The sequence below is a fragment of the Pipistrellus hanaki genome (genome assembly GCF_964339955.1).
Source record: "Pipistrellus hanaki genome assembly, chromosome: 5".
NCBI classification, from domain to species: domain Eukaryota; kingdom Metazoa; phylum Chordata; class Mammalia; order Chiroptera; family Vespertilionidae; genus Pipistrellus; species Pipistrellus hanaki.
This window is the reverse complement of record NC_140507.1, coordinates 54,420,908-54,446,498: the sequence shown is the minus strand read 5'-3', so window position 1 is coordinate 54,446,498 and position 25,591 is coordinate 54,420,908. Positions and strand designations below refer to the sequence as shown.

General features: G+C 41.6%; 2 protein-coding genes across 3 annotated transcripts; one reads left to right on the top strand and one right to left on the bottom strand.

The window, feature by feature from the left end:
• Positions 1-1,808: 1,808 nt before the first annotated feature.
• LOC311623291 (tripartite motif-containing protein 75-like) lies at positions 1,809-4,760 on the top strand (the record flags this gene model as incomplete). Its single annotated transcript, XM_084885305.1, has 2 exons — positions 1,809-1,814; positions 2,992-4,760. The coding sequence occupies 2 exons, from the start codon at positions 1,809-1,811 to the stop codon at positions 4,426-4,428; spliced, it is 1,443 nt and encodes a 480-aa protein (XP_084741431.1). The 3' UTR covers positions 4,429-4,760.
• A 3,789-nt stretch (positions 4,761-8,549) lies between these two features.
• TMEM192 (transmembrane protein 192) lies at positions 8,550-23,109 on the bottom strand. Of its 2 annotated transcripts, none has more exons than XM_084884427.1 (6): positions 22,911-23,109; positions 18,697-18,843; positions 16,556-16,820; positions 12,159-12,293; positions 10,369-10,471; positions 8,550-9,778 (listed from the first exon to the last, which is right to left on the bottom strand). In XM_084884427.1, the coding sequence occupies exons 1-6, from the start codon at positions 22,935-22,937 to the stop codon at positions 9,640-9,642; spliced, it is 816 nt and encodes a 271-aa protein (XP_084740553.1). In that variant the 5' UTR covers positions 22,938-23,109; the 3' UTR covers positions 8,550-9,639. The 2 variants fall into 2 exon arrangements, with proteins under 2 accessions (XP_084740553.1, XP_084740554.1); XM_084884428.1 differs by lacking the exon at positions 22,911-23,109 and adding an exon at positions 22,324-22,756.
• Positions 23,110-25,591: the final 2,482 nt, after the last annotated feature.

Genomic DNA, 25,591 nt, shown 5'->3' with positions numbered 1-25,591 from the left:
TTATGCTCTGAACAAAATCTGCTAGGGTAATTTGAATGTTTTAAATGTTAATTCCTCCCTGGATCACATTTCACAAATGAGGCTTCTTGGCACATACACAGAGGTTGAAGGAGGATAGAATATGCCACCCTAAATATGCAGGGCGGATGATTTTTAAAAGGCTGCTGATGCTACAGAATATCTGGAAATAGTGAGGTTGCTCTTTTGTGAGGGAGATTTACATTGCTAAGGGAAATCTCCATCTATAAGGGTGTTTCTGTATCAGAAAGAAGAACATGACTCTGAAGCTCTAGAAACTGTTTTATCAATGGAGAAGCCACCCATTGAAATCTGTCTAACAATCTTTCCCTTATTCAGTCTACTTTGCTTGATAACCCACCATAACTGCCCCACCCCCACCATCCTTATTTTATCTTTAGCTGAAGATAATATTTAAGGTGACGGCTTAGACCTTTTTACGGGAGTTACAGTGTTCTGGGTCTCTCCCAGGTGTATAGAAGGTGTACATATTATTAAACTTGTTTTCCCCTGGTTAGTCTTTTTATTACTGGGATGTGTCAGTTCAGACAGTATGGTATATATTTATATATATATGGTAGAGGCACAGTTGTATTTCCTTATAAAATATACTGTAGAAGAGAAAGGATGGGGGGGAAGAAAACTGAATTTAGTAAATGTGAATTGGGAGACATAAATACTGTTTCAAGACCAGGGCTTTCTTTAACTTCTATATCCTCATAAGACAAAAATTATAGTGATATTATTATTCTTATATACCTGACTCCAAGAGTTTGGGATTGTATGGGAGGGACAAATTTACCTCCTACCATTGTAGGTTCTGTGGCTGGTCTAAGAATTAAATTGACATAAAATAGATTTGTTGTAGGCGGCGGCAGAAACAGCTCCAGGTGTCTGACTGGTGGGGTCAGATCAAACCTGGGTTCTAAAAGATGAAACAGAGGGGGCCAGAGACCTGGATGCCAGGACACAGGCTTTATTGAAGGAGAAAGAGAGCAAGGGCCAGGGTTCATGCACCTTTTAAGGGGAGGAAAGAGAAGGGATGGGGCTTAGGGCACTCAACACAAGCTGATAGGTGGTTTCATGTAAGGCATAAGATTAGAGTCCTAGCCGAAACGGGTTTGGCTCAGTGGTAGAGCATAGGTCTGTGGAGTGAGGGGTCCCAGGTTCGATTCCGGTTAGGAACATGTATGTTGGTTATGAGCACATCCCCGGTAGGGGGTGTGCAAGAGGCAGCTGGTCAGTGTTTGTCTCTCATCGACGTTTCTAGCTCTCTATCCCTATCCCTTCCTCTCTGTAAAAAATCAATAAAAAATATATTTTTTAAAAAAGATTAAGGTCCTCAGGACTTAGGCATAGGAGGCTTAGGGTATTTGGCAGGTGCTGATTGGTGGTTCAGTGATCAGGAATGTCTGGCTGCAGGTGGAGTTTACATCTGTCTTTCAGTTGGAGGAAGGGAGGATCTATCAGGTTCAGCAACCTTGGAACTTGGGTTTGGCTGGAAAGAATTCAGAGTCAAGACCTCAACCTGTTAAGAGAACATTTATTTGTTAAATCACAGCAGTAGAAATAGTAATTCCATCCTACAATTGATTGCTCCTTGCTAGGCACCTGGGCTTTTCCACCCTGGTGACCTTCTGTACCTGGCCCTGGGTCCTTGGCTCCACTGAAGTCAGTTTAGCACACATGAACAATAGACAAATTTTTTAATTAATTCCTTTTTGTATGCAGGATTTTCACAAAGGTTGGAGACTCAATTGGTGGCCAGAGAAGTGAGACTTCTATACCATATGGAGGTGAGAAAAGGCTAGGGGCCTGGAGCCTCTGGGGTTGTGGGAGGCAATTCACTGGAAGGTGAGAGGAAGAAATGTTTGGTAAGCAAAGGTGGTCCAGTTAAAGGGGAGTCTCAAGTGAAAAGGGTAACTCTGGTAATAGTTCTCTTCCAGCTCCAAAGGCCCCTTTTCTGATGTCAATTTCCTGTATAATTGCTGATTATCCCATAAATTCAGAATTTGATACGTTGAGGGGGGCAGTGAAGGAAGAGCTCAGGGCTCTTCCTGAGTTTATTGGGTTTTGATTGCCATCAGCTCAAAATAACCCGATCCCAAATGGCATATTCTGAGGTCACATATTCTAAGCCGGTTCAGGATGTCAAATAAATTCTCTCAAGTTACATGGATCAGTGGCCAAGGCTGTGGTGTAATTTGGGTGCGTTATACCCATCTGTCCTAGAGCCCTTCCATAGCCCAGGTGGGTGAATGGAAAATAGATGGGATCATGGATGGCCATGCCCAGTGGGTGCAAATAGATGGGCTTAATGATAAAAGCATGAGAAGGAAAGATTGGGGTTAGGAGAGAGAAATCTGTGTTTGGAGTGTGGTAGTGGTTGGAGCCACTTGAAATAAACCCAGGGATTTAAGGAAGAAATATCTTCTCACACACAGCAAGTAATGACTTCAGGTAAGGACTGCTCTTCTGACCAAGAGAGCTGCTTAATTGGCTGCATGTTCTCTGATCTTCCAAATCTGGAGGAGCGGTTGTCCAGCTGAGCTGTGACTGGCTGCTGGCCAGGGAAAGGGTTTTGTTTTTGTTTTTGTTTTTGTTTTTTTTTAATATATTTTATTGATTTTTTTTTTTTTTTTTTTTTTTTTTACAGAGAAGAAGGAAGAGGGATAGAAAGTTTAAAACGTAGATGAGAGAGAATCATAGATAAGCTGCCTCTTGCACACCCCCTACTGGGGATGTGCCCACAACCAAGGGACATGCCCTTGACCGGAATCGAACTCGGGACCTTTGTATCCGCAGGCCAATGCTCTATCCAATGAGCCAAAAACGGTTTTAGCAGGAAAGGGCTTCTCTTAGCAGCTGGAATTAAAAGGTCAGGGGTCTCACAGGTCTCACAGGCCACCACCAAAGTGAGGACTGAGATTTCTCATGCATCCACTTCTCACTGCATAACCCACCTTTCCAAAGAAACCCACCTCAGTCCCATCCTTCTTTCAGGGCCCAAAGGCGATTGATGCGGCTCAGGCAAGACTCCCAGAAGAAATCAACTGTCCCCTCTGTCTGCATGCCCTGCAAGACCCTGTCACCATCGAATGTGGGCACAACTTCTGTCGCTCCTGCATCCAGCAGTCCTGGGCTGATGTACAGGACAGGTTCCCTTGCCCTGTGTGCCATCACCCATGCCAAGAGAGGTGCTTGAGGAGCAACACCCAGCTGGCAAAGATGGTTGACATGGGCAAGATTCTCCAGACCACCAGTGGCAAGAAGAGGCAGGAAGTGAGGCGCTTGTGTGAGCAGCACAACCAGCCCCTGACCCTCTTCTGTGAGGAGGACCAAGAGCTGTTGTGTGCCCTGTGCACTGAGCCCCCTGACCACCAGGGCCACCAGGTGAGGCCCATAGAGGAGGCTGCCTCTCATCACAGGCAAAGGCTCAGCAGTTACATTGGGCCCCTGAAGAAGCAGATGGCAGACCTTCAGAAATTAATAAACATTGAAAGCAAAAAAACGTTAGAATTGAGAGAGAAGGCAGAAACCCGAAGGTTGGAATTACTCTCTGAATTTGAGCGACTGAGTCAATTTGTAGATCGGTATCAAGAAGCAGTTCTTTCAAGATTAGCTGATGAAGAAAAGACTGTTGAAAAGGAACTCAGCGCTAATATACCTGAATTTTCAAAAGACAATTCCACATTCCAAGGCCTGCTAAGTCAGATACCAGAGTACAAGGTGCTGAAAGATGTGGAATTGCTGTTACAAATGAAAAGTTTCTGCAAGAACTCTGAGGTGGCCTTCCCATCAACGTTCTCAGCCGAGATACATACCAAAGGCTGCAGTTTTCCTTTAGAGTATTCTGCCTTAAAGAAAATTATAAAGACATTTAGAGCTGATATCATTCTAGACCCTGAAACGGCACACCCTAACCTGATTATCTCTGAGGATAAAAAATGTGTTCATTATACAAAGAGAAGGCAAGACGTTCCGATTTTTCCAAAAAGATTTACATTCATCACAGCTGTCCTGGGGTTTCCATCCTTTCATTCTGGCCGGCATTTCTGGGAGGTAGAAGTGGGAGACAAATCCATTTGGGAGATAGGGGTTTGCAAAGATTCTCTGCCCACCAAGTCGAAGGAGAGCCTGTCAGCCCATCAGGGATGCTGGCAGATAAGGCGGCTGGAGAATGTCTATGATGCCCCAGGAGCTGACACCATCCCTCTCTTGTCTGAAGTGAAGCCCACAGACATTGGCATTTTCCTGGACTATGAGATAGGGCAGATCTCATTTTATAACATGACTGACAAATCACACATCTATACTTTCACTGATGATTTTAATCAACAACCTCTTAGGCCTTATTTCTATGTAGGACCTGACTCAAAACCTCTTCGGATTTCTATAGGAACTGACTGAATGAAAACTTTCTAAGGGACTGGACTAGTTTTTGTCCTTGTTTTTAACCAGTTTAATAAAGTTTATTTTATAAATGAAGGTGTGTGTGAATTAATAAGAGTGGATATCATGTTAATATGAGAGCAAATCTAATCCCCCTTCACTGGAAGGTGAAAGGAAGAAATGTTTGGTAAACAAAGGTGGTCCTGTTAACACCTAAGTCAGGAAGAGACTTTCATTTGTTTCAGTAGCACAGTAGAAGATCTGAGAATTATCCAGGTCCCAACATGATCTTGGTTCAAGCTCTACCCAGTTTTGGGGATCTTCTATAGCTGTTTACTTAGTGTGTGTGTGTGTGTGTGTGTGTGTGTGTGTGTGTGTGTGTATATATTGATTTTTCACAGAGAGGGAGAGTTAGAAAGGCCAATGAGAGAAAAACATCAATCAGATGCCTCCTGCTCACAACCCACTGGGGATGTGCCCTCAACCAAGGTACATGCCCTTGACCAGAATCAAAACTGGGACCTTTCAGTCAGCAGGCCCACACTATTCACTGAGCCAAACCAGTTTCTGCTACTTAGCTTCTTTACTCAAGAATTGGTCTGGGGTTCCTCAATCCCCCTTCCCCTCCAGGGTATTCTTGACCTGGATTCCTATGGTACTTTTGGGCTCCCTACCTTATTTCACTGATCCCAGAGGAGAGAAATCCTGGTCCTCTGTAAGCTACAAACCAGGGTCTTAGTAGTTTTTGTATAGATGGTGCTAGCACAGTATTTGCCTGCTGAATAGCATGCTTAAATTTCAATTGTTTGTGTGGTTTTTCTCTTTTCCTGGTTCTGGTGCTTAGTTTCATTTTCTTTTCTTTGTAGTGCTCATTATTGTGATTAAAAAGAGTGTTTTTGGTCACCTAGCTGGCACTTGAGAATCTGAGCATCCTCACGGTAACTACAACTTTTCCTCTGTAAACCTAATTTCATCCCACAAACTTTAGAAACCAACTAGATACAATTTTGATTTAAAAATAAATCAGACTCCCTCTTCCATCAGTGTTTTCCTTTTGAAAAATAAATCAGCTGGCAGAAGTTTACAGACTCTTTCAGACACAGAGACAGATTTTCAGAGAAGGCAATGGTTTGAGACACTAAAAAGGAAGCCCTAGCTGGTTTGGCTCAGTGAATAGAAGTTTGGTCTGCAGACCTTAGGGTCCTGGTGTTCGATTCCCGTTAAGGGTACATGCCCAGGTTGCAGGCTCAATCCTCAGTAAGGGAAAGTGCAGGAGGAAGCCAATCAATGATTTTCTCTCATCTTTGAACTATCTCCCTCTCCCTTTCTCTCTGAAACCAATAAAAATATATATTAAAAAAGAGAGGGGAGGTAAGAAGGGGAGGACAGAAAACTTGGAGACACCTGGATTTTCACAATAAAATTTCGCTTTTTAGTTTATGGATCCTGTCATTTTGGGGATTTAATGGTATTGCCTGCAGGTGACACACCATCACTTTTAGCTGAGTAGAAAACTCTTAGAGTGCCCCCATAATGGCCGCGTCTAAAAGAAATAGGTGCTTGACTTCATAAGTAACTGTGTGACATGACTACATCCCCTATCAGATACTCGTGTCTAGGTTAAGCTTTTTCAACCAAATATCATTCACTACATGCCCTCCAAAATTAAGAGCAAATGAATGAATGAATAAATAAATAAATAAATAAATGAGAGGAGAAACCTAAATGGCGGCATACGTAAATGCCTAACTGCAACCTCGCACAACAATTTCAAAAAATACAAAGTGGACATCATCCAGAACTACAGGAAAGTTGACTGACTAGAAATTCTACAACTAGAAGTTCAAAGAAAACCAGAAGGAAAATCAGAGGAGCTTTAAAAGCCTAAGGTACAGAGACATGGTGCACGTGTTGGGAGAGGACTGAGCTGGAGAGGGGGGGCCAGCTGAGTGCCTGGCTGGTGTTCCCAAGCAGGAAGGAGATAAAAGCTCCAGACTGTGCTGAACCCCAGTTCTGACTGCATTGAACCTCAGTTCTAGGCCAGACCCTGGGAACCCAGGCTCATACAGAGGGAATCTGGCTGTATGGTGGTAACCCAGTGGAGTGGCAAAAGGCAGAGTCCTAAAGGCCCGCTCATTACGCGCAGAGGACGGACTGTTGACTGCTGCTGTATTGCCCTGGCTGGAAGAAGACAAAGACTCTGGACTGCACTGAACCCCACTTCCAATCCCACTTCCAACTGCACTGAACCCCAGTTCCGGGCTCATTGTGGGAGAGACTAGACTGTCTGGTAGCGGGCGAAACTTGAGGGCACCTTTCTCTCAGAAATACTTGCAGCAAGTACCAAAGGACAATGAGGAACACTGAGACTCGGGAACCTCATAGGGCGGGGCTAGTTGTAGAATTTCCAGTCAGTCAACTTTCCTGTAGGCTCCACCCTGAAACTCCGCCCCATCCAAGTTGAGCACAGAGGCTTTTGCAATTTTCCAAGTCTAGTAGAATAAGGCTGTCCCCTGGCATAGACACAGCTGATTCTCACAACCAATTGGCCTGGAGGTCAGTTCCTCCCAGTGATACCAACAACAATCAAGACTTAACTACAATAAGGCTACACACACAGTCCTCAAAGGGGTGCACCAAGAGTGTTCACCTCAGGTAACTGGGAGACTGACCCACTGAACCATATAGGATACCTTAGCACACAAAGCCACCCTACCAACTCAGAGAAGCTGTGAAAATGCTGAGACAAGGAAACAGATCACAAACAAAAGAAATGAAGGACAAAAAGCGACTGGATATAGAGTTCAAAATCACAGTTATAAGGTTTTTCAAGAATTTCCTAGAAAAGGTCGATAAAATAAATGAGACCTTTGATGATATGAAAAGGGATCAACTAGAAATAAAGAATACATCGTCTGAAATAAAGAATCTTATACAGAGTCCTAAAAACAGAATGGAAAATCACAAGAATCAAGTCAAAGATTTGGAACATAAAGAGCCAGAAGACAATCCTCTACAGAAGCAAGAAGACAAGAGAATTCTGAAAGTTGAAGATAGTGTAAGAAACCTCTGGGACAACTTCAAGTGAGCCAACATCAGAATTATGGGGGTCCCAGAAGAAGAGAGAGCACAAGATACTTCAAGCCTATTGGAAGAAATAGTGACAGAATACTTCCCCCACTTGGTGACAGAATTAGACTTACAAATCCAGGAAGTACACAGAACCCCAAACAAAAAGAATCCAAAGAGGACCACACCAAGACACATCATAATTAAAATTCCAAGACCAAAAGACAGAGAGAGAATATTAAAAGCAGCAAGAGAAAAGCAGGTAGTTACCTATAAAGGAGCACCCATACGATTGTCAGCTGACTTCTCAACAGAAACCATGCAGGCCAGACTGGAATGGCAAGAAATATTCAAGGTGATGAATAACAGAACCTACAGCCAAAAATACTCTACCCAGCAAAGCTATCACTCAGAATCAAATGCCAGATAAAGAGCTTCACAAATAAAATAAAAAAAACTAAAGGAGTTCATCACAGCCAAACCAGAATTATATGAATTGCTGAAGGGGTTCTTTAGGAGGAGGAAGAAGATAAAGATAAAAATTATGAACAACAAATACATAACTATCAACAAGTGAATCTAAAAACCAAGGGAATTAAAAAATCTGATGAACAGTATTAACTGGTGAATATAATAGAATCAGAGGTATGGAAGGGGAGTGAATTGACCATTCTTGGGGAAAAGAGTGGGGTGTGGGGGGAAAAGACTGAACAAAAACCGTGCACCTATGGATGAGGACAATGGGGGGGTGGGCAAAGGGCAGAGGGTGGGGTGGGAACCTGGTGAAGGCGAGCAATGGAGGGAAAAAAATGAGGAACATTTGTAATAATATGAATAATAAAGATTAATTTAACAAAAGAAAAAATATAAATTTTTATTAAAGTGTTCTATTATTTTATGTTAAAAAAATTAGTAGCAGACATTATCACAGATATCCCCTCCCCCTCATGTTAAGCTTTCAATTAAAAGACTTCCTAAGGCAGCAAGTTAAGGTTCCAAGGGCAAGCTGATAAAAGAGCACTGTAGGAAAACTGCAGAAGTAATGCCATTTATTCATTAAAATGGTCACATTATTTTTAAAAAAATATTTTTATTGGTTTCAGAGAAGAAAAAGGAGAGAGAATAATTGGTCAGTTGCCTCCTACACCCCCCACACTGGGAATCAAGCCCACAACCTGGGCATGCCCTGACACGGAATTGAACTGTGACCTTCTAGTTCATAGGTTGACGCTCAACCACTGAACCATGCCAGCCAGGTTAAGAATACCTCAATTTATCTGAAGAATTACATGAATTTAAAATCAGTATAGAAGTTGACAGGGCAATTTCTTTTTAAGTATGATCCAAGACTAAAAGAGGTATCCGTTCTTTTTAGACAAAACCACAGAAGATCCCTTTGCTATCACTGAACATACTTATCCAGTGAAGGTACATAGTCAATACTAAAACTTCCTGAAGAGGGCAAAAATAGAAAGTTTAAGGTATTGCCAGTAGAAGGTGCTGTAGAGTTAACAGCCTACAATGGTTAGTCTAACACTGATCCAAGTAATCTTCATATCTTATTTCTAGACAATGGGAAACTGTAGGAGTTTGCATAGTAAATCACCTAGTGAGAATTTGATCCTACAGTGAGACACTTCTTTATAAATGCTATGAGGGCCAAGCTGCCATCCAATACTACACAAGCATATAAACTATAAGAGAAGGCGCCATTGGAGGAATCATTAACATAAGAAATGTCTTCCCTCATCAGTTTAAAAGTGGGAAGAACTCATGTGATCAAATTCTGTTTTAAATACATTAGCATGCCAGTCTTGTTATACAAGTAGCCAAATTATCAATAGGATTATGTAATGTGGAAGAAGTGTTGGCGCAGGAGGTGTTTGAACTCTGCCTTTGGTTCTAGGATAAACCAGGCAGTTACATAATTTCAAAATGTGAAAGACAGACATTCTGAGATATCAAGCCTTGACAAATCATCACGTGATTCACAAGCTCTACATATTATACAGCCACAGAGGTAAGAACTAAATTCAGGTATGCTACAAGAGTGGTAAAATGTCAATCTGCAAAAGCTGCAATTTTCTATGGCAGTTTGTCAGGTGGTCAGTCTTGTATTAGCCTGGATCCTTCTGCAATTGCTATCTTCACCTTGAACTCTCACATTCGACTTGAATGAGAGCCTAGGTCCGAGGAAGTAAAAGCCAACAACCGCTTACTCAACAGTGCATTGTGTCTCTTCAGGTATACTATTATGTCTCCTTGCTTTTCAATAATTTCTTCTAAACTTGAAATAGTCCTACAAAGAATCAAAATATTAATGGGTTACACATATTACCAATACTCATTGGTCTCTTTGCAAATGGGTCCCAACCAGTTGAAAACTATTGAAAAGTATAGCATATTGCATTTGTTACCTTTCGTAGATATTTTAAGCCAAGGCAATATCCCAAAATGAGATTCTTTCATTTAACTGGGCTTCACCACAGCTAAAAGGAAGTAGCATCAAACCTATTGGCACATATTGCTCATTGAATAGAGCTTCAGTCCACACAGCAAAGAGTTGTGTACCTGAGTTGCAGGTTCCATCCCTGGCCTGTGTCAGGGCACATGCAGGAGGCACCCAATCCATGGGCTTTCACATTGATGTTTCTCTCTCTCCCACCCTCCCTCTCTTCCACTCTCCTTCAAAATCAATGAGGAAAAAAAATCGTTGTGTGAGGAATAACAACAAAAAACCCACAAACCTAATTCTAAAGGCACAGATGCAGAGTCATAATCTCCAAGTAGAATGGTTTCTAGATTTTGGTAGGGGGGTGGAGGGGGTGTTTTGAGAGGGAGGGAGGAAATTATTTCTCTTTCAACTTCTATTCCCCACCCAAAGCTTACCTGAATCCAGTCTCTGAAGTAATATTGCTAGGATATGCATGGACTTTTTCTTCTTCAAGTATATCAGGCTGTGGTTTGACTTTATTAAATTTTCGAACCTTCACTAAAATAATAAAGTCATTATTGTCAGGTTACCTAATTATAAAAAATACTTTTATTTCCATTTATTCAAATTACATGAATTGGCTACTTTCAAAAAAGGTAATATCATAAAAATGCTTCACAAAGAGAAATGTTCTTTTTTTTTTTTTTATGTATTCAAACATTTGAAAGTTTATCATGTGACAAACCTGTACTAAGCATGGGGAACACAGTGATCATTGCTATTATTGATTATAATAACAGGGATTATTTCTTTGTGGACTGGAAGCACAGAAGGCACAGGGGAACTATTTGACTGGAACTCATTCAATTCTCAGAACCTCCCCTTATGGGGGTGCTTTTATTACTCATTTTCTACAGTCAAGTCAAGTGCAGTCCAACAAAGCTGGGTAAGTAGCCAGGGCTCTAATCTGGGAAGTAGGGCTCTGAAGCTTCCACTGTGGACACTACCCTATGACAGAGCTACCAAACCAGAGAAAAATACAAACAAATATATCTCCCAGAACAGGATAAAAAGGACCATAGAGCAGAGCTTGCACAGGGGCTAGGACACCCCTGGAAAGCAGCCCCTTACTCAGCAGGAGGGATGCGCAGGTGGGGGGAGGTTCAGAGAGGAGGAAGAAGGTAGGACTTGAGTTCAGCCTTGAAGGAAACATGAAAGACTGGAGAAGGTGTGTGTTTTGTTTTTTTGTTTTTTAGGGGGGGCAGGGGGAAGATCCAGAACAAATACTTAGGATCCTGAGAAGGAGAAAGAGAGAGTGAGGATGTGTGTGAAAGTGTGTGTGTTTTTTTAATTAAGTGTATATACTTGTAAAAGTTACATTGCGATGATTAGCTTTAACACAACAAGATAGCTTTAGGAACAAAATAACACACACACACACACAAAAAAACAAACAAAAAAAAACAAAAAAAAAACCAAACAAACAAACAAAAAAAAAACACCAAAAAAAAGCTATTTTACTGCGTCCTAAATTTTCCATCTCCTGTCTTAAAGGAGGTAGTCAAGATTGCACTTTTAGTAGAGTAGGGGCTTGGATACCACTAGCCCACCCAGAAAAACTCTCCGCATATCAGTTGAACTAAAAATATTTCTTTTATAAATAACTCAGTGAGCACTAGCACTAGCACAGGGTTCAAGTATCTGGCCTTAAGTTAACAAGTGCGCTATTGTGTGTATTTCATTGTCAGACATTCAAGGAAATGGTCAGGTAGAGTGAGACAAAAAGCCTACAAAGGTTATCCATAAACTGAGAGCTTTAAGAGAAGAGACAGAAGGTTCTTAAATGATTTATCCCAAAGCAACGTTGGCCTTAAGCAATTTTGCATGCATTGTTTATGCACTTATTTTGTAGTTTGTTTCTTTTAATCATAAATGCAAGATTTACATGTCAGCTGCCTTTGAGGAATCAAACGGTGGTGGTCTTCGGGAATTTTTTGTTTTATACTGGAAAGGCTTCACTTTAATTGACAGAAACTTGTGGATGATACACAACTAAAAATGAGGCTCACTGGTATCTTCCTGTGGATTTGAAATTAGAGAAGTCTGAATGTCAGCAATGAGAGATACGGGTGCTCAACAGGTTCTCAGCTACATAAAAAAAAAGCTCTGGAAACAACTTCCTTGTTCTCAAATGAGTGGGGCTTCAAGCTGGACTTTGTAAGAACAGCCTAGCTGTAGTTCTCACCTGTGTAGATGAGCAGACATGTCAGGGAACCGACCAGTTCCAGGGCCAGGATGGCCAGAATGAGGTCAAGATACAACCTGCTGGGCTCTGGGAAGGAATGCTGTATGCACAGTGTGAGGAGGAGAGCAGTGCTGCCTGGAGGAGGAAATAACCACAGTGTTAGCCAGAGCCATGCACACACCCACACCCCCTTTATACAGGAAGTGAAGGAAGTTGGAGGATAAAAAACAAAAATCTGCTCATCTTTTGAGGGAGGAATAAAGGTAAACAAAACATCAAAGAGTTAATGATGTCTCCTAATACCAATATATAAGAAACTGAACTTTCTTAAACACTAAGAAATGGTTTTTTGCTTCATAGAATTATTAACAATGACATTCCTTTGGGTCATCCTTTGTGCATGGTGGTTTTTAGAAATTTGCATTTTCCCAGTTCTTCCGCATTCATGGGTACTTGAGGAACCTAGTATACAGTCTGCCCACCACTTAAGCTCCTGGCAGACCTACACTGCCTTTAGGAGCACTGCGATGCTCTTGGATGAAAATCCGGACATACTGCTAACCTTGGAGAAATGCCTGATTTCCTCTGCTCCTTGACTTTCCCATCTGAAAAATGGAGATAACTATCTTTCTCACAGTGACATTGTTGTTCTTTTTTTCATTTTAAAAAATATTTTTATTATTATTGATTTTAGAGAGGGAGGGAGAGGGAGAGAAGGACAGAAACATCAATGATGAAAGAAAATCATTGAGGATCAAGCCCAAAACCACTGAGCCATGGCCAGCCTGGCTGACTTTTTTTTTTTTTTTTTTTAATTTCTTTTGATATATTTCTTTTATATTAGTTTTTTAAATAAATTTTTATGGATTTCAGAGAGAAAGGGAGAAAGATAGAAATACCAGTGATGAAAGAAAATCATTGATTGGATGCATGCCTTCCATGGAGGATCGAGCCCGCAACCCAGGCATGTGCCCTGACCAGATATTGAACTGTGCCCTCCTGGTTGACACTCAATCTCTGATCCACCCAGCTGGGCTCTTTTAGTTCTTTTTATGAACTAAAGCCATTAATTTACTTTGACCCTGGACTCCTCCTATTTAAATTTGGGAAAATAATACTTGTCATTCAATCCTGAGTTTAAAATGTATTATAAATGTTTTTATTCATTTTTAAAGAGAGAAAGTGAGAGGGATAGATAGATAGATAGATAGATAGATAGATAGATAGATAGATAGAAACATCGATGAGAGAGAAACATCTTTGATCAGTTGCCTCCTGCATATCCACTATTGGAATCAAACCAGCAACCCAGGCATGTAGCCTGACCAGGAATCAAATCAGTGACCCGTTGGTTCATGGGTTGATGCTCGACCATTGAGCCACACAGGCTGGGTATTAAAATATATTTGGATCTAAGGAACGAGGACAGATAAGTTAGATAAATATTTTCAACTTATTTAGAAGAAAAGCCCCTTCTCCCATCTCCCTAAAATAAATACATTTTCTTCTCTAGAGAATAACAAAAAGTATCAGGATGGAGCTAATCAATATCCAGCAATACTCAGAGTTGGACAGGGGGGTGGTAAGAGATCAACCAAAGAAATTGTATGCATATATGCATAAAACATGGACACAAATAATAGGATGGTGAAGGCCTGGAATCGAGGGTAGGGGGGTGGGGGGGAGAAGGGGTGCCTAGAAGGAGTTAATAGGGGGGAAAAGAGGACATATGTAATACTTTAAACAATAAAGATTTTTTAAAATATATCCAACAATACTATCACACCTGACTTTAAAAATGGTTATACTCTTCTTATTAGCTGGAGTTTCTGTATCTTCTATAATTTACCTCTTTTTCTTCAAGTAAGAAAAAGATACTTACAAGAAAAACAGAAACAAGGTGAATACCTACCCCAATCTTTTTGATATTCTGAATCCTTATATGAGCAACATAAAAGTGATGCCATCTGCGATTAAACTAAGGGTCCAATTATTTAGAAACATTATGATTAAGGGTCACATTTTTATTATAACAATAATTTGAAAGTCATTTTGGTGGACTCATAATAACTATTTTCAGAAAATCTCTTATAATGGAACATTATTTTGGTTATGGAGCATATAAGGTCTTTCAGTAATCAAAAAATAGATTTTTGCCCAGGCCTGTGCGGGTCAGTTGTTTTGAGGATAATCCAATGCATCAAAAGTGGCAGGTTTGATTCCCAGTAGGGTACATGCCAAGATTTGGGGTTCAGTCCTCTGTTGGGGTGCCTTTAAGAGGCAACTGACGGATATTTCTCTTTCTTTCTCTCTCCCTCTCTAAAATCAATCAAAACACTTTAAAAAAAAAGTTTTCTGATCGCCCCCTCCACCCAAAGGTGATAGTGACACCTTCTGGTCAGGAGAGAGCATTACACATCAAGTGGAACATAAAATCTACGGTTTCTTCCTCAGGGAGCAAGCAGTAATGTCGTCCCCTTCTGGATGATCACAGGTCAGCCATCTCTATAAAATGGGCTTTCTCTGCTAGCAGGCCCTCATCTCCACTAAAAATGTTACCGAGTGGATGAACTTGCAGGTTGCAGTTTGTCCTTAAGTAAATGCACTAGCACAGAATAAAAATAAAAATTAAGTTCTGTAATGCTGTTTTTTTCTGGCAAAAAAGTATTCATTTCTAATCTGGTTTAAAGATTTATTCTGGACTCGCAGTCAAATAGGGTATTTTAACATGATAGAAGCTTTATAATAACTTAAGGCAAAACTACCTACCTAAAGAAGCTCAGTTTAATTCCATTAAGCCTTTGAAACAGTAAAGAAAAGCAGGCACTCATTATTCTAAATGCTGATATTGCCTTCATAATTTGCTTTTCTTTTTTTCATTTTGGATAATGCATCTTATTATGTAACAGTTTCTCTCTTACTACAAGGATAGTACCGAGTTTCATTTAAAATTCCCTCTTCTTATCTTACAGGTATAAAATCACAGCAGCATTTCTATCTCCTTGAGATGAATAATGAGATACAAATACATGGACACAGCAATACATGCATACCATGTTCATAATGAAGGAGTAGAAAATGCCACCTGCAGATGTAACTCTTTGGCATAAGGATTACTTTAAGCCGATTATTTTCAAGGAACAGCAGACACAAGGGAAAAAGCTCCGAAAACAGACAAATTATCCATGTGTAAGATTGTCTCCCTCTCTGTACCAGGAAGAGAAGGATGATTCTAAATCTCAAGAAACTGTTATCAATGGAGAAGGCATCTACTTAAATCTGCTTAACAACGTTACCCTTGTTTTCTTTGCTTTTCTTGTAACCTCCCATAGCTGCCTCCCTCCCCAGCATCTTCTTTTGTCTTTAGCTGGAGATGGTATTTAAGATAGTGGCTTTGGGCCATTTTGGGGTGTTACAGTATCCTGAGTATCTGTATAGAGCATACATGTTATTGAACTTGTTTGTTTGTCTCCTGTTAATTTGCCTTTTATTACAGTGGGGATCTCAGACAAATAAATGAAAGGTAGAGGAAAAATTATATTCCCACCCCTATAATCACCAACACATATTTCAAAGGAAAACGAAGCTTATATATATATTATAAAAAAAGCTTCAAGACATTTAGGTGATCCAAAATTTAGCTGCCACAACACATATCAGTCTCACAAAACCGAGAATCTACAGTAAGTCCTGACTTAACTTTGTGAATAAGTTTCTGTGACATTAAGTAGAACAGCGTAAAAGAAACCAATCTGACCATAGGCTATTGATATAAATAAGAGTTAAGTTCCTATGGCATCCCATCAACATTTTAACAAAATGATGCTGAATGAAATGGCATTATTCAAAGACCTGCTGTATCCTATCTAATAAAAGAGTAATATGCAAATTGACCATCACTCTAACACACAAAGATGGCCATCACAAGATGGCCAGCAGGGAGCACAGTTGGGAGGGATTAGGCCAGCAGAGGAGGGAAACTAGGGCAACCAGGTCTAAGGGAAGGGCATTTGGGGAGGACCCAGGCCCGCAGTTGGGAGGGACCAGGCCTGCAGGGAAGGGCAGTTAGGGGTAATTGAGCTGGCAGGGGAGCAGTAGGCATCAATCAGGCTGGCAGGGAGTGGTTAGGAAGTGATCAGACTGGCAGGCAGAAGGAGTTAGGGGCAATCAGGAAGGCAGGCATGCAGGCGAGCAGTTGAGAGCCAGCAATCCTAGAGAGGGATGTCTCAGATTGGAGAGGGTGCAGGCTGGGCTGAGGGACACCACCCCTCATGCACAAATTTCATGCAGCAGGCTCGTAGTTTGATTATAAAATCAAGTTTTCAGATTTTCTTTTTGCTGTAATTTTTGCTACTCAACAAAGCCACAGACAAGCTGAGAGATACAACTGGGCTTACCAGTGGAGTGTATCATCAATGCAAGTCTTTTAAGGTGCCTTGTTGATCGGTAGATCATGTGATAGCCTCGGTTTCTCACTTTGCTGTGGTGATACTGAATGTAGCGCTCAAGAAGGAAATGCAGAATCCACAAAATAACTTTTCCAAGGATTATGACTGTCTGAACTTTCAGTGGGTTAGTGTAGTTTCCTGGGCACTTGTCCTCATTTGGATTAGGGTAAGAACAAAGCACACCTGTTAAAAATGCTAAAATAACAAACACAACCTGGTGGAAAGGAAAATAGTAGGTTTAATATTCAATATTTAGATTTCAGAAACATTATCACCATCCCACCACATACTCTTTATGCTTATGACATTTTGTTTTTAAATTTAATTTGATTTTTCCAGCAACTTTTAGCCCCTCTACGCTCCTCCACCACTGCAATTACTGCCCTGTTGTCCAAGTTCATGATTTCTCTCTCCTTTTTTCTTTTCTGCTCAGTTCCTTCACTGCCTCTAAGTTTATGTAGAGGAAGGGAGAGGGAGGGAGATACAAGCAGCAATGATGAGAGAAAATCATCGATTGGGTGCCTACTGCATACCCACACTGGGGATTGAGCCTGAAACCCAGGCATGTGCACCTGACCAGAATCAAACCGAGGACCCTTCAGTCACGCAGGCCTATGCTATACCTATTTATTGATTTCAGAGAGGGAGAGAGAAACATCGATGATGAGAGAGAATCACTGACCGACTGTTTCCTACATGCCCCACACTAGGAACCAAGCCTGCAACCCAGGGATGTGCCCTTGACCTGAATCGAACCCAGGACTCTTCAGTTCGCAAGCCAACACTACATCCACTGAGCCAAACCAACTAGGGCTAGTATGCACATTTTAAATGTTGATAAATATAACCAATTTAATAATATTTTTTATTGATTTCAGAGAAAAGATGGAAGAAGGAGAGAGAGAAACATCAATAATGAGAGAGAATCATTGATTGGCTGCTTCATGCACACCCTCCACTGGAGATCCAGCCTAGAATCCAGGCATGTGCCCTGACCAGGAATCAAACCCTGATCTCCTGGTTCATGGTTCAAAGCTCAATTATTGAGAAACACCAGGTGAGCTTATGTATTTTTTAAGAAAGTCACCTATACACTGTCTCAAAGACACCCTTCCTTTTTATAGCTGCATAATATTCCATTGTGTAAATGTACCACATCTTTTTAAAAAAAATATTTTTTTATTGATTTCAGAGAGAAAGGAAGGAGAGATAGAAGCATCAATGATGAGAGAGAATCATTGATCTGCTGCCTCCTACACATTCCCCATTGGGGATCAAGCCTGCAACCTGGGCATGTGCTCTTGACTGAAATTGAATCTGGGACCCTTCAGTCCACAGGCCAACACTACTTCTATTATAGAGCCAAACCAACTAGGGCTGTATCACATCTTTTTAATCCACTAATCTAGTGACGGGCACTTGGGCTGTTTCCAGATCTTAAAAAAAAAAAAAAAAAAGAAGGATCTTTTACCCTTTGAGACAGCATGGAGGGGCCCGGAGAGTATTATACTAAGCAAAATAAACCAGTCAGAGAAAGACAAGTATCACATGATCTCACTTATGGAATCTAATGCATAAAATAAGCTGCCAAACAAAATAGAACCAAAAGATAGATATAGAGACAGTAAAGCAACAAGCAGACTGTCAAATTACAGCGGGGAGGGTAGGGAGATTTGGGGGAGATAAGACATCAACCGAAGGACTTGTATGTATGCATATAAGTACAATCAATGGACAAAAAACTCTGGGGAGGGAGGGCATGTATGGGAGTGGGGGGGGGGCGCAATGGTAAAATATATAAACAAATAATAATTTAATAATAATAATAATAAAATAGATCCAGAGACATTGAAGCATGCAACAGAACGAAAAATTTCAGAGAGTTGGGGGGGGGGGAGGGGGGTAGGAAGAGACTAACCAAAGAACTTACATGCATATACATATAACCCATGGACACAGACAATAGTGCAGTGAAGGCATGAGGGAAAAAACGGGGACATCTGTAATACTTTCAACAATACAGATAAATTAGGGGGGAAAAGAAAAAGAACATCACCTCTAGATGGATCGCTTTCTTGCGGCAAACTTACATGTATTAACAGAAGAAGATGTGCTATAATGACTGTAGGAAGAGGGTGGAATCTGGGTCTAAAATGAGCCTGTAAGGAATACTGTGAAAGATGCTGGCTGTCCAGAAGGGGGTCATCTTCAACACTCTGGGATGGATCCAAGGAACCCTGGGGTGTAGGAAAAAGCAAGCAAGCTATAATTACCACTTTGTGGGTTACGTTTCCTAGACAAATTTACTGAATTATAAAGCTTTAAAAAGCATTATACAAGTTAGAGGGAAAACACACACACACACTCCCTACCTAAAGCCAATTTTGATTATAGATAAACCTCTGTAACTTCTATATACAAATTGGCAAAAACAACAATCATTAAAACAGGTAGAGGACAGCTTCACTTATCTTCAAACAAGGTAATACACGAGACTAAAGCAAATAATTTTCTTCAAGCCCTCAGTACTTAGAGGTGAAGGCTTTATTCAGAGGACTTAAAAAAAAACTTTGTTATGATAGAAATATTTTAGAGTGCTAATAGAACAGAGTACCCTGACAGACCTTCCAAGGAGACTTTAGTTTGTAGATGTCTGATTCTCAATGAGAGCAACCATTTGCAATGTCACTGAAGTAGTTGGCAAAAGTTCAGCTGCTACTTTAAAAATCTACTTAATCATGTTTAACAGTATTGTCTTGACAGAACAGTACTGTCCAATCTCTCAATGTCAGATTCTTAGCTAGTGTGGTCCAGTGGTTGAGCACCGATCTATGAACCAGGAGGTCACAGTTTGATTCCCTGTCAGGATACATGCCCGGGTTGCAGGCTCAATCTGCAGTGGGGGGCATGCAGGAGGCAGCCGATTGTTTATTCTTTCTCATTATTGATGTTTCTATCTCTCCCTTTTCTTTCTTCTCTGAAATCAATAAAAATTTATTTTAAAAAAAAGATTCTTAGGGAAAACTGTTATATAAACTTAAGACACAGTCAAAAGGAAATTACATTTTTCATTGGGGAGGCCAAAGTAAAGGCATGCATGACTAAACAACATACAGTAGAATATAGTGCACAGGATTCTAATAGGGGAGTAATAAATTAGCAAATGAATAGCACAGATAATGCAACAAATTTAGGTTAACTAGGTATCCTAGAATGAGGGGGAAATTATGTCTTAATTTGCAAAAGGGAAGCTGGAGAATAGAATTAGGAGACAGAAGATAAGGGCTTTCTACTTTGGAAGGGGTAGAGGATGCTATGTTGGTCACTAGCATTAAATAGATATTTCAGTAATGTGCGGCTTTGATTTCAATCTTAAGCATTCAGTGCTGCTCCACAATTCTTAAAATCCTCACCCAAGGATACGTTTCCACAGATTTTAGAGAGAGAAGGACAGAGAGAGAGAAAAACATCAATGTAAGAAACAAATGGTTGCCTCCCAAACTCTCCAGGACCACTGGGGATCAAACCCACAATCTCAGTATGCGCCCTGGCTGAGAACTGAACTGACAACCTTTGGGTGTATGAGACCACACTCCAACCAACTGAGCCATCCAGCGAGGCCACTGGCCTGCAATTTTTAAAAATCAATGCCTACATAGTTTCCTGTTTAGTTGCCAAAACTCACGGTACAATTCTGATTACTTCTGTTCTCTTCAAACTCCTTTGCCTCTGGCTCTTTCTCATCAGCAGATGTTGTAGTTTCCACAGCTCTTTCCTTAGCTAATGTCCATGCAGCCTTCCAGGCTCAGTTGGGACAATTCCCATGGGTAGCCTTCCCGGGCAGCCAAGCATCTCGATCATGCCACCCTGCCCAGTCTCCCCAAGCATTTGGTGCCGACCTCCTCTAGCACACTATCCTGTGATGGTCTCCTTACTTACTAGTATGTCTTCCCCAACAGACTTTACGAGACCCACTCTCCCCACTTCCTATGTATTTGTAATGCTATGACCTGTGGTTGGCACTCAGGGAACATGTGATGAATGAATGAAAGTTCCAAACCTGTCCTGGCAGTGTTCCCTCACTCAGTTCTGGTATCTCATAATCAGGAGAGATTATCAAGAGCTGTAGGGACCATCAACAGTAAGTCCCGTGGTGAAGGGCAGGCTCCTAGGACAAACTGCCTGGGTTCAAATGTAAGTTCTACTTCATCCCTCTGTGCCTCAGTTTCCTCATCTTTAAAAGGAGAATAATTATAGGACCTGCTTCGTAGCTTTGTTGGGAAGATTAAATAAGTAACTACACATAAAAGTCCTTAGAACACTGATAGGTACAGAGTAAGCAATCAATAAGTATTAGCTACTATTATCTCTAATTCTTGCTTTCCCATTGATCATATTCATTACCATGTAATATTCATTATCGTATAATATGCATTGCCATACAATATTCCTTACCATTTGAACTCCCAAATCTGTTCTTTCCTCTATTCTCACTATCTCCATCAAGGCTCTCATCATTTTTCATGGCCTGTGCTAATACCTTCCAATCTCTAGACTAGGGGTGTCGAACTCAATCAGAGAAGGGGCTAAAATCTAAAATCCAGCCTAAATCGCGGGCCGAATGGTTAACTGAACAGTCATAAACTGACAATGTCATAAACTGACAGCGGAGTGCAGTGATGACAGCGCGGTGCGGGCCACATTGCAAGGCCTGGCGGGCTGGATTTGGCCCGCGGGCCTCGTGTTTGACACGTGTGCTCTAGACCTTTGCAATTCTCTCACTGCAGAGTTCTTCCAAAACAAACATTCGCATCTCTCTCCCCCAAACCTTGGGTACCTCCCCATTATTCGCAAAGTCCAAACACTTTATTTGGCTACGTGCTTTACAATCCATTCCCAAGTTACCTTCCAGGATTTGCCTCTCACCACTTTCCTCCCTCCTTCCTGATGTCAGCTGCTGTGCCTCCACCTTTCAAATACCTGTCCCAGCAAAAGAGCTGTCTTCTTAATGCCTCAACACTGTTCCTACTGCCCTTTTCACCTGACATTGTAGTTTTTTCATATCTACAAGTTTGACTTGGGCCTATTTTATATCTTCCATGTGTCTTTAAAACCTTTACAATACATAGAAAACTGTTATAATTTTTAATGTCTCTTATTTCTAGCTTGAGAATGTCATTTCTGGATCAGTTTCAATGGACTCATACACCTCTCTTTTATAGCTTACTAGAGGCCCAGTGCATGAATTTGTGCATAAGAGTCCAGCTGGCCCGGCCCCAATCAGGGCAGATAGAGGCCGGGCCTGTCAGGAGGAGGAGATGGCGGGAGGTTGGCCAGCTGGCCCAACCCAATCAGCCAATCAGGGCTGGGATGGCTGGGGGAAGGGGCCGAGGGCGATTGGCCAGCTGGCTCTGCTCCCAGTTGTGGTGGGGGTGGGGGGGCGGAGTTGGCTGGGGGTAAGGGGCTACAGGCCCCTAGGGTAACTCAGTTAATTCTGGGCATAAATATGTTTCTCCTAAAAATGTTTTTATATACTTAAATATTATTTGCAATTATGCTATCACTCCGAACACTGGGATATATAGATATAGATATAGATATAGATATAGATATAGATATAGATATAGATATAGATATAGATATAGATAGATAGATGTATATATCCTGGTATGGATCCATCTAAAGGAGACTCAGAAATCCTTTCATCCCTACCATACCTGCCTAAATTCAAAACATCCCATTGTTTTCCTCCAAAGTCGTTTTTCTGTAGATGCTAGCCACAGGTCTGCCCGTGGGAGGCGGGCGGCTGGCCTGCCTGTTGCAGCCGCTCCAGGTCCACATCGCAGCCCTTCAGAGCCAAGGGAGGAAGGGGCCCGCTAGAAGGGGAGATTCCCGCAGGCGCCCCAGAGGGATGGAGCGGGGCCCAGCGGCCGGGCGCCCGGGACGCGCCTGGAGCCCCGGCGATGAGGCCAGCGCGCTCCGGGGGAGCACCCAGTTCCGGGATCACAGCAGCGCCAGGCACGTGGGCTGGGCCCCCGCCTGGAACCCGGAACCCGCAACCCGCGCAGCCACCATCGGGCAGACTCCCGGGAAAATAAAAGGCCGTGGCCGGCCCGTCGCCGACCCCACCCCACCTGGATGCCTCCTATGACCCCGCGCCCCGGGCCGCCCCACGCAGGAAGCACCGCCTCCCGCCCGGGACGCACGGGGTGAGGGTGGCTTCCCCGCGCAGTCTCCGCCCAGCGCGCCCAGGACAGGAAGAAGGGATTCTGGGGCCAGCCGCCCGCCACTTGCGTGCACTCACATCTTCCAGCCTGCCCCCCGCAGCCATTTCCCGACGCTGGAGGCCGAAGCCCGGGCCGGCCCGGCCCCTCCACCTGTTCGAGGGCGCAGCGGGCCCGGGAAATTGCCACCTTCACAGGGACCGGCCCGCCCCCACTCCAGACACACCCGCTCCGGCGCCGGCCCCGCCTCCGTCCTCCCGTGGCCCCGCCTCCTCGCTTCCGATTGGTCGAGGCAAGGGGAGGGGCGTGTCCCGCCCCGGAGACCGGACCCGTGGGCCGCAGCTGCCGCGTGACCTTGGTTCCTAGGGATTCCCCCTTCTGCTCAGGTCCGCTATTGGCCAGAGTCTTGGGCATTAATTAAAGGATGTATTACAAGTCCAAGAATTTAAAACATTTTCGGCCTCTCCTTGCTTCTTTTTAAAACGTTTACTCTTTTCATTCTTAGGTTTTGTTTGCAGGCATAGCTCCAGGCATAATTAGAACAAGTTAGCAGAATTTTAGAGTTCCCATTTTTTAGCTCAAACCCCAGTAGAGGGGCACGAACGGAATAAAGATTCTAACCCCTATGACATATTCACAGATGTCACCGATGGACATGAGTAAAGAAACCAAATTACAGGCCAGTCTCTCAGGCTTTGCTCATCTGTAGCTCCCTCTTCTGGCTCTGATTCATTTGGGAATGAGCAGACTCAACCCTGTGTCAGGAGACGGTCTCCTGCCTCCGAGTCTTTCCTTGTATAATGCTTTCAAGAGTAAACAGTTTTACCCTTTTTCAACTTGAGCTGTATATTTTTTTAAAATAAGCATTCCCCCGTTAATGGATTATTTAGTGAATAATAGCTAGCCATTTGGAAGAAAAAAAGCTGGATCACTCCCACATACCTTAAACCAAAGTTCAGAGATTTAAACATAAAAGTGAATCAACATGAGTTCTAGGGGGAAAACAATAACAGTTTTACAATAAAGATTATTCATGCATGACCCTGAACCCAGAGGAACTAAAGAAAAAAGTGTGCCCTGGCGGTTTGGCTCAGGGATAGAGAATGGGCAGGAGGGGGGATTTCTTCCACAGGAGGAGGCAGCCCACCAATGAGAGCTGGAAACCCGGCATGAGACCTGATCACCAACTGTGATCTCTTGGTTCATAGGTCAAAGCTCAACCACTGAGCAACACCGGCTAGGCTAAAACAGTTTGGAATATACACAAAACTGCTTATCATCAAATTGGAAATAAAAAAGTAAGATCATTCAAAAAAAGGCATGATGTTACATATAAAGAATGCCTTAAAGAATCCACAAAAATAGTCTTAGAGCTAATAAAGAGTTTGGCAATTCTTCAAAAAGCTAAACATAGAATTACCATAAGACCCAGCAATTCCAAACTTAGGTATATATTCAAAGGAATTGAAAGCAGGTACTTGTATTGCCAATGACCATTACAGACTTGTTTACAAGTTCCAAAAGGTGGAAACAATTCATGTCCATCAATAGACAAATAGATTTTTAAAAATGTAATATACTATCCAGTCATAAAAAGGAACAAAGTCCTGATACTTGCTACAACACAGATAAACCTTGAAATTATTATGCTAAGTGAAATAAACCAGATATAAAAGGAGGAATATTATGTAATTCCACTTATATGAAATATCTAGATTAGACAAGTTCTTAGAGACAGGAAGTATAATAGATAGAGGTTACCAAGGGCAAGATGGAAGTAGATAGAGGTTATCATCTGGGAAAGATGGAAGTGAGAGATTATTGTTGAATGGGTAAAGATTTCTGTTAAAAAAAAAAAATCTGTTTGAGGTAATGAAAATTAGAGGAAATACATAGTGGTGATTATTGCACAGTATTAAAATGGGATTAATGCCACTGAATCTCACACTTGAAATTAGTTAACATGGCTCCTGCTGGTGACTCAGGTGATTGGAGCATTGTCCCATACACCAAATAGGATGTGGGTTCAATTCCCAGTCCCGGTGTGTATGGGAGGCAACCTGTTCATGTTCTCTTCCCCTCTCTCTCTCCCTTTCCCCCTTCCTCTCTCTCTAAAATCATTGGATGAGGATTTAAAAAATAGTCAAGATGGCAAATATGTTATAAATATCAAAATAAAAACAGAATTAAAAAAAAAGTTTGGAATATACCACAAAACTGCTTATCATGTAATTGTGAATCACAGAAGGATTCTAATGTTAAAAAACATTTTTTAAAGAGCAAATGATAAAATCAAGTAGTTCACAGAAATAGAAAGGCAAACAGAATAAGAAACATGTTTAATCTCATAATCTTAAAAATGGAAAATAAAATAACAAAAGATGCCATTTTACCTATCAGATTGCTGAAGACAAAATTATTAATGAGAGTGTGGGAAACAATCATGCATTATTAGAAGCAGTGTGAATTACAGTAATATTTTGAGGACACTTTGACAAACCTACCTAATAAACATTTACCCAGGTTTTAAATACTTATTTATTCTTTGACTATAGATTTTTTCCCCCTGCAGTTGTACTTAAAAAAGTGAGAAAGATACTTGTTGCAAAATTATTTCTAAAACTTCCTCTTTATTAAAAACAGTAATAACCTAAATATTTGTCAATGGGGAACTAGTTAAATAAAATACTGTATCAATGGAAGTTAAAAGCCCAGGGGTAGATCCATATGCATGCATTTATATGTACTTCAGAATGATAGC

What these genes read in the sequence shown, in the direction of transcription:
- TMEM192 (XM_084884427.1), bottom strand. Translation starts at nt 22,937, where the DNA reads ATGGCTGCGGGGGGCAGGCTGGAAGAT. An exon ending in ATCTTCTTCTGTTAATACAT is followed by an intron (nt 16,821 to 18,696) that starts GTAAGTTTGCCG and finishes CCTTTCCACCAG; the next exon opens with GTTGTGTTTGTTATTTTAGC. An exon ending in ATGTCTGCTCATCTACACAG is followed by an intron (nt 10,472 to 12,158) that starts GTGAGAACTACA and finishes TTATTATTTTAG; the next exon opens with TGAAGGTTCGAAAATTTAAT.